The sequence below is a fragment of the Athene cunicularia genome (assembly GCF_003259725.1).
Source record: "Athene cunicularia isolate RWA chromosome 10 unlocalized genomic scaffold, athCun1 chr10_part1, whole genome shotgun sequence".
Taxonomy (NCBI): Eukaryota; Metazoa; Chordata; class Aves; order Strigiformes; family Strigidae; genus Athene; species Athene cunicularia.
Genome location: NW_020799112.1, coordinates 11,261,773 through 11,271,166, shown reverse-complemented (window position 1 = coordinate 11,271,166; position 9,394 = coordinate 11,261,773). Strand labels below are relative to the sequence as shown.

General features: G+C 42.3%; 1 protein-coding gene across 1 annotated transcript in view; it reads right to left on the bottom strand.

Annotated features, from left to right (window-relative positions):
- Positions 1-2,697: 2,697 nt before the first annotated feature.
- CERS3 (ceramide synthase 3) overlaps positions 2,698-9,394 on the bottom strand; it is a 45,207-nt gene continuing 38,510 nt past the window's right edge. Inside the window, exon 11 of the mRNA XM_026856345.1 lies at positions 2,698-3,119. Within this exon, the coding sequence (XP_026712146.1) occupies positions 2,988-3,119 (132 nt within the window). The 3' untranslated portion in view covers positions 2,698-2,987. The remainder of the gene's footprint in view (positions 3,120-9,394) is intronic.

Sequence of the window (9,394 nt, the reverse complement as noted above, 5' to 3'; positions counted from 1 at the left end):
CTGTCAGTAAAAGTGGAAAATGAATCACATGTAACTTCAGGAATGACAAATCTGATGTTAACACAGGACCTGTGTCCAGACCCACTTTGACAGTCTGTTCCCACTTCGACAGTCTGTTCCCACTTCCTTCTGTGCTGTGGGTATTTATCCCCAGCACCTCGTGGTTTACATTCAGAATGTTCAGGTCTCATCACTTTGGTTGGCCATGGCAGTAACCCCAGAAGGGGCTTCCACAGCCTTCCTTCTGTCCATACCCCTAACTGCAATGGCATGGAGGTATTTGGTTATTTACTGTGCTTAGACTTAATATTCACCTTCAGGAAATTATTTTCATCTATATTCTTCTGTACTCACCTAAAATTTGCCTCAGCATTTTATGTTTGAATGTATTTATCTACATTTTACTCTTCCTTTAAGACCCTACTTTCACATTGATTTAAAACAACAGGCCTTGTAATTAGGTTGGATAACTGCAATCCAAAATTTTTGCTAGGCAGAACTCCAGTAGAGTTAATTGGCTTCAGTGGGAGACTTCTCCAAGTAGGAAGGGCAAGATTTGGCCTCAAAGAGACTATAAATTCCAGTTTAAAACTCAGTAGTTGTTCAGAGGCTCACTCCTGTGACAACAGCGTTCTTCGTGTTTCCTTTCCCAAATTCCTTTCCTAGTCATAGCAGGAAAGCTTTCTGGCACCAAAATTAAATGATAATACCCTGGATATCTCCCAAAACCCTGTTATGTCTTGCAGAAAGCATCGTTGTCTCCACTGCTCTCAAAGGGAGTGTAAAGCCTCCAAGACGTTGAGTTTCTAAGTTTTGTGAGGACAGGCCAGGTCTTTTCATGTAGGCAATAAACAGGCTCCGATAAGCAACTGTGACCCTGCCAAACTCACCAGTTGCTTTAGATGATGTAATAAGTACTTACACTTCTACTAAACCCACCCAGCAGTATGGAAGGTATTCTCCACAGCGATGTACGGAAGCACACCACTGTACAACTACTGCTGAGGGAATCCTGCCCGCTCAGCCCGAGCAGTGCTACTGAACCACAACCACAGGTTCAGGAGCCCCATTCCACTACTGCACGTCTCCCATCCTCCACAGAAGCTGTAATGCCATACTCCTTCCTCAGTGTAATTCTCTTTGTGGTAAAACATGAACATTTGGGGTATTACATGGTCCAAAATATAAGTAAAAAATGAAATGCAGCCTATTTCAACAGACCGTGCACAGATATTTTCACGCTACCAGCCTCTGTAACAAAGTACTCCTACAGTTTCTTGTAACTGCACAGAAAACACTTCTTCATATCTGAGATCTGAAACATTTCCCATTCTTTCAAATACATCAGTCACTGAATTATATCCTCCTTTGCCAAGGAAATCTTGAGAAAACAAGTCAGTCATATGGTGCTTCCCGTAGGTCACCAAGTTCCTGCCTGAGCAGCCTTAAGGGGAAAAGAGCCTTCTGAACCAAAGCTCTGCACCGAGGCTGTTGTAGCAGCGGTCCCCCTGGTCTCTAGCAGGCTACTGGATTTAGTTCACCAGATGATCTCAGCTACTGTAGAACCACACGGAGAGCCTCTCACCTATAAAACTTATGACACAAATCATTTATGACCTTGTGAGCTAATGCATCTGGAAATGAGACTGGAACCACCCTGTTTAAAAGGCCCAGGCTCTCCTTGGAAAGCCCCCGGACTAAAAGTGCTGCTGCACTCTGACTAGTGTTAGAACAGATGTGCAAGCTTAGGGTAGAGGCACTTTTGGTAAGAGGACCTGATAAAACATCAGTTCCTCCACTTCTTACGGCATAAACAACAGTATGTGGCCCAAGTCACGTACTCACATCCAAGTTTGGCTCTAGACGATGTGATTCCCAATTATTGAAAAAAGCAGAGATGGAAATATAGACCCTGATGTCAAATAAATACACAGCACCCTCAGTGTGACATTCCTTGCTGGTCCTGTGCTTCCCCAAGGCCCAGATACATGCAGTGACCACACAGGAACCACAGAACAGAATATAGCAGGCGAGCTCCTGAGAAGACACTGATCCAACACCGCTGCATGAGACAGGCTCATAAGAAGGGAATGGATGAGATTTTTTTTTAGTCTTCCAGGCTTAGATATATCAGGAGCAAAGGGTGTTCGGCAGTTTTGAAAACAAGTAAGAAGTGCAAAAAGAATCTGTGAGAAGGCCCAGATTTCATTCATTGTCTTCCCTCCCCGCTGCACCCTCTGTTCTAACGCTGGGCCAAAATGACTGAGATGAAAGACGTTGGTGAAACCTGGAGCTCAACGGAGAATCAGGGCTGAGTTTTGCTGTTTTAACAGTGACTTCCTTGACAGGTAAATCTTAGAACACAATATTTGAGCTATCTGTGATACAGCATATTTTGGAGAAAGACTATTTCTGCAGTGAAGCCAGCTCTTCACAGGCAAGTAATTCGACTTCCTCCATGTTAGCCTCCAGGAAATGAAATCTAACGCACAAAAATAGTCCCTTTGATGAGGGTCTAAACTGAAAAGTAAAGACTAAAATGCCAGTCACTGTACACCACTGTCAAATTTTTCCCACATTGAGTAATTTTGGTTCCTAATGGAGTTCATACTAACTACCTACCACAAAACACCTGTGAATTAAACTGCTTGGTGAAATACATCTTACATCAGATTGAAAAACAACATTAAAATCAATGGGACCCTAAATGATCTGATGCTCTTGAGCTCTGACCTGGTTGAGCACTGTCAGTCACTGTGCCCAAGCATCTTTCCAAACACTTTGCAACGATTCAGAAGGTGGGTCATTAACACATTTTGTTATGTTATTAAATTTTTCCCTCCCCTCTGAACTGGGCTTTTTTCCAGGTCCAGTAGCCAACAATAAATCAATCACAGTCTCTCATAAGCCTTTTGACTTAAATTCTATCCTGTAGGTTGTGTTAAAAACAGAGCAGAAATTACTGCAGGAGGTGAGGCAGGAGGCAGCTAGTGGTGACTGCTGTTTAGGAGATGTTTGCTTGGTCCACAGCCATTCTTGTTGCCATTCTTTGTGGACTCCTCTTCATTATCTGTAACAGAATCTTCTTCCTCTTCATCGCTTCGCTCATCTTTCAAGTCCTAGGGAGAAGAAAGCACTGTGAGTACATTCTACACTTGCAGATAAGTTACTGGATTGCTATTATCAGTGCAGATCTTTCAAAAAGGCCTGCGGGTGACAGACAAGCAAGTCTTTTATTTTTAAAGCGAACTGGGTATCCGGATCTTTGCAATGACTTTGAAAAAAGAACCCATTAATTTCTTAGGCAGGTGCCTCCATTTGTAATTGCAAAATGAAAAGATGGTGCATAGAAGTTCCAGAACATGAGATATTCTCCCTTCTTGGAAATTCCCCATCATCCTCTTAAGATAAAACTCTTCTGTCCTGCATTTGCCTCAGGAAAAAAAAAAAAAATGTGCTAAAGGGAAGAAATGAAAGAGGAGCTCTAAATACACTAGACAATCTCAAAACTGTCCCCCCCCAACACCCCCTCCCCCTGAAATGGAGGCTGACATCCAAGGACAGACCAGTTAACTTGAAGAACTTTATGTTTAAACAAAATTTCTTCCATGACCTTGGCCCAATAATTTCACCTCCCTCTTGCTTGTTTCTGCTTTCCCTTGTAAAGTGTCACTAGTAATCCCTGGGTGCTGCAGGATTAATTAACAATTGTGAAGTGCAGGGAAGATGAAAAGAACATTGTGTAAAAGCTGAATGTGAAGGATACATTCGCCCAAACATAAGAGTTGAGAGGCTGCCTGCTTTTGACAGGTGTAAACTAAACAGTGACTAGTAGTGCCAGCATCTCCTGGTATTAACTTCGCTTAAAGATACTTACTGACCCTAAAATACTCTTCCTTGCTTGACAGTGTGTATGTCGTGCAAAGGGGAGGCCACGTCTATGCAGCTATCATATACATCTTAGGGATATCATCCTGCTACGGGAATTGCCGGGAAGGAAGGGATGGCTGCTCCATTAGCCGGGATGAAAGGGGGTCAGCGAGACAGTCTGCCCTTATGAAAATCCCTTCCCAGCTCTATAGGAACAGCTTCTAACATTTGGCCATCATGCTTCATCCCCAGACAGTCAAACATGACATTTGCTAATGAATGTTTCCTCCACACAGAGAAAAGACATTGTGTCTGCCCAGTATTTCACAGCAAAGGTCAGGGAGAGGTTAAGACAATTTGTCATAGCACATAAAATATGCCATTAGTCCCTTATTTCTCAATTCCTGCCATAACCCAAGACCCTACAATGTGTTCAGAAGTTTGGTTCAAACAATCAAGGCTTTGGAATTATAACCAAACACCTCTATTTCCCTTCCAGCACAACAAGCTTCCAAGAGCAGTACCTGCCTCCCTGGAAGGACTTTCCATACAACTGGTGACCTGCTCTGCCAACTCAGGGTAGGATGCTCTAGTTAAAGAAGCTGTAAATCAAGTAAACACTTTTTCCTGCCCAAGAGGTGACTGAGAATGGAAACGAGATCAAAGCAGGGACCTAAGAAACTTTCCACCTCCAGCAGTTTCCTATGTGGTTAGCAGCTGACACTAGTTGTCTCTCTAGTTACTTGGAAGATGCCTGGTACCACCCGATAGACTCACCTGATACCCTCTAGTTCTTGTGTTGGAAGAGATGGGGCAATAGTCATTCCCTCTCCAGCATCTTATGATTTAACAGACCACTTAAAACCGGGAGTTTTCCCATAGCTGAGGATCAAAACCCCCATCCTGTGGCAGGCACTTTACCCATTAGAACCAGGGTATCTAGCTTGTTAATGGGATATCCCAAAATTTAACAGCCAGACCATTGTTGGTGTCAACAGTCAAGTATTGAGGACTGCCGGTGTCTTTGTGTAACGCAGGGGTGTTTGGCTTGCAGGACTGTCTGCTGAGGGAGACCTGAGGCTTCTCCTCCTGAGAGCATTGCCTCCGGCTGCGTGCTGGAGCTGGCAGGCACATTAGCCCTTGTGCAGACAACCTGCTGCCCGTACAGCCACACCAGGGACGCTCCATCACAGATAAGTTTGTTCTCCTTGTCATCTGTCTGAACCTCAACTAAACAGCCAGAGACTGCACGTTCCTCCTGCTCCTGGAGTGATGTGCCAAGGTTGGAGATGAGACACAAAAAGGAGAAACCAGTGTTGTTCCTTCCCACCCTGTATCTGCTCCCAGACTGAACTAACAGTTTCACTTTCTTAGCCTGCTGGTCTGAAGTCTTTCTCAAGCACCAAATTCATATAAAGAAAATAAATGACAGTTCAGTAAAAACTCATTCAACTGCAATCTCATATCCCTCTATACATTACACTTCTAGTAAAATGTATAGGACTAGAAAGAAAATTACAGCCTAAACTCTGTCTCATCAGAAACTATAAACTTCCTGGAGATTTTCGTTTGCCTTTCCCTAACAACATACAAAGGGTATCAAAACAAACAAATCTTCCTGTAAATACTGTAAAATAAACTTGGCATGCCATCAGTAAGAGAAAAGGAAAGACAGCCTTTCCCCCACAAACAATTTATGAGGTTCTGCCTCTTTCAGATCACCTCTCTCACTCCTGGTAGTTTTGCAATTTGTATTTGCAGTAAAAGACAAATGTTGAGGGTGTGGGGGGAGGCTTGGTTGTGGGGGTTTTTTTTGTTTTTTTTTTTTTTTTCTGCCAGTAATGTTTCAGGAAAAAAAAATAAATGCAAATGAAACCAAAGTAGTGTCCGATGCAGAATCTGCTAGCCTCGCTGGCAATACTCTCATCTGCCCGAGCAGTCTGGCTGCAGCTGCAAATGCGGGGAGTGACAGGGGAGGAATGTTTTGTGCCCATTGTGAATAGACTTGAGTCAGTGAAGTTCGGGAGAGCATATTTCAAGTACCTCATTATGGTCCACAGAAGCTGCTGGTACTCAAGCATGTGCTTAGGAATAGCCGGCAGTCTGCTTTGCTCTGAATGCTGGCTGATACGTGACATTGATTCCTGTTTCCTGTAGGAAGGAGCTGGCATTTCCCACATGGAACTGGAAACTTGGATAAGATTTGCTTCCCAGGTTTAATGCTGTCAAACTGGATGCTCTGATTAAAGGCACTCTATGTAGTAATTAAAAAACATGTAAATGTTTTTTCCTGCACATTATCTCAAATGCAGGGATTTCCAATGTCTTACATATTTCAAAGCAGCAGGAATTGATTTTTTTTACATGCTGAAGCAACCATTGCAAATTTTTTTTAATTCTGGGAAAGAGTACTACTTCTGAAATCCTGATATTAATCAAGAAAAAATGCTGCTAAATCAAATGTAGGTTTTCATTATTTTTTAATCATGAACCTGCTTCCTGACCAAGTGCCTCTACAAATTCTTGCTTTAGAAGAGTCTGGCCATCTTTGTCTAGTTTGTCTAAGTGACAGAACAGAACTTTAAATAGCAATAGCTTCATCTGTAACTAGAAAACCAAACAAACCTGTCTTTGCAAACTGTTTAACAGACCATTATAAATATAGTAAGATAGCGTAAGTAAAGCTTGTGCCTCTTAAATTTGACCTTCTAAGAATAACAAAAAATGTAACATTTCTAGGATTTTCCCTGCTTTAATAGCAAGATGTTTTCTCTGAGCCCCTCACATCATATATTATAGCTGTGTTTTCCAACTCCAAGACTCTGCTCTTACTGTCCCTGAGCAACAACAGATGAATATACTATCAGAAACACAAGAGCTGGCAAACTGTAAATACCACAACTGAGGCCATCATTAATACTCAGTGCTTTGGTTTAATGGCATCAACTGCATTTATTATACTTCAGATGGTTTAGGGTAACAGACAAAATGGATGTGTATATTTTATATTCTGGATGACTAACCAATTTAATCTTTCTAAATGGATGAATGGTTTCAAGGTTTATGAGTAGCAACACTAATGCTATAAAGTCTGCAAGAGAGCCATTTGTAGTGAAGCCAAAGCCGCAAACTTTTATAATCTTTTTTCCTTTTGTTTAACCCTTCCACCTGCTGCTCAGTCTGCTTCTCTTAGTGAAATGAACCGTATTTGTTAAGGTAGTTTTGGCTACTTGCATTTCACTACTCTTAGAACGTGTATCATCCAAGTCATTAGCACCACATCTTATTACATGAACAGTGAAGGACCTTCCAAGAGACTTCACCAAGGAAAAAGACTTCTTGGACCTAAGCAATGAGCAAACTTCATAGGCCACTTCCCAGCCTCTTGTAAGCAGAAAAACATTGGTCAAATCTCCATCTAAACTAACAGAGTTTACTCCAAAACTGTGCAAGTTTGTCTCTCAATAAAGCACTCAGAAATCACTTCCCTCTTGACAAGCTCTTGGCGCTGCAGTTTCTGCTACAGCTGACAGGGGCATTGGGAGAAGGACAAGGCTGTGTTGGAAGACAGATGGAAGCGTGGGTTTCCTGGTCCTACGTGCAGGTGACACCATCTGAAGCTCACTGGTGGAGAAGTGGGACTGGTCAGACACCCCCCTTCTCTCCTGCTCCCCTTTACTGAGCACATCTCTGGCCACGTGCATGCTGAGGTCACAAAGCAGCCATGGCTTCATATCTGCTATGCAGTAGTTAAAGTGGAAAGTGTAAGAGCGGAGGGAAAGGCAGTGCCAAGCAGTATAACGGGAGGCAAAAATATATTGTGGCAACGTGGACTGATCCTATAAACAGTGAGGAAGCCTTAGCAACATGCCTGCTGCTTTCTCAGAAGGGGAAGGGCACTTGTTAACAAACGCTTTGTCAGGTCAATGTGCCTTACTGCAGATTGTTAAGTCGAGGTCTCAATGTGTAAGCTGTTACTATAATGACATGCTCTGAAAAGAAATACCCACTGAGCCAGGATGGAGAAAGAGAAAAAGAATCTGGCTAAGAGATATCTGAGCAGAAGATGTTTCTGCAGTGAAGTTCAGCAGCTACAACATTTTTTTCATGAATCAGCTTCCGCCCCAGACTCTCCCTGACAAAGGCACGTACATTTTAAGAGGGGTGCCATAGCTTCCATTGGCATGATGAGGGCAGTAGCATAGCGTCTGCTGCACAAATTCATGGTGTGAGTTTGGGAGTACAGTGGTGGGAGGTCAGCTAACGAGCTGAGCAAAAGAGAGGATACAGCCTTGCTGTGCCTTACCACAGGCAAAAGTAGGCAAGATCAGTCCGTACTAATTCAAGCTCTTTCTCACTGGTATAACTGTGTCTGGGGGTGGGAGATCACAGAATCATTGAGGTTGGAAAAGACCCTTGGGATCATCAAGTCCAACCATCAGCCCTACTCTACAAGTTCTGCCCTACACCATATGCTCCAACATCTCATCCAAATGACCCGTAAACACATCCAGAGATGTGACCCCACCCCCTCCCTGGGCAGCCTATTCCACTGTCTGACCACTCTTTTGGTGAAAAATTTTTTCCTAATGTCCAGTCTGAACCTCCCCTGTTGCAGTTTAAAGCCATTCCCTGCGAGAAGAGACCAGCACCAACCTCTCTACAATGTCCTTTCAGGTAGGTGTAGAGAGTGATGAGGTCTCCCCTCAGCTTTCTCTTCCTCAAACTAAGCAGTCCCAGCCCCTAGATGTACCAGGCCTAACTCACCTGCTGGGATCATCACTGACTCAAACCAATTATGTGGTTTCCAATTTGGTGAAATTTAGACTCTTCGGATTTTCAAATATTTATTCTTCTCTTTCAGCTGGAATTTCCTGACTCTTAAATGCATCTTATTAAAATCAGAATGTCCTAAATCTCATACCTTAAATTCTACCCGAATAATATTTTCATTTAATTACCTACAAGCACATTGACTAGATCTTGACTTTTCAATGTAAAGACAATAAATTACACAGCACCTGCACATATGGAAACAGCTTGTAGTACCAAGATGAAAGCTATTAGTCAGGTCAGCAACCACTGACTCAAATAAAAGAGATAATAAACAAGTGAGATAATAAAAAGTCAGTCTAAATAGATAGAAGGAGGTATTTTTCTAACAAATAATACTATAAAGTTGATGAATCTCTGAGTTCAATATGTTTAATTCAACATCAATAATTCAGCTTAGCTGACATATGACTTAATATGTCTTTACTTTTCTGTGGAGAATAAGCAATATACATTTGGATTCAAGCAAACTGTTCTATATTTCCAGCCTGGAAGATTTTATTGGAAAATATATTTCCCTTTTCAGCTTATACACACCAGGCAACATAAAAAAATGTTGATCTTCCATGGAAGATGTGCTGTTGGACTCTGCTTTCTGCAGTTTTTAAATGAAGATGCAGACTTTCTAGACTAATTGTTTTGGACATCTTGTGTCCCAAACTCCTCTTATTTCATCTTTCTTCTGTGTAAT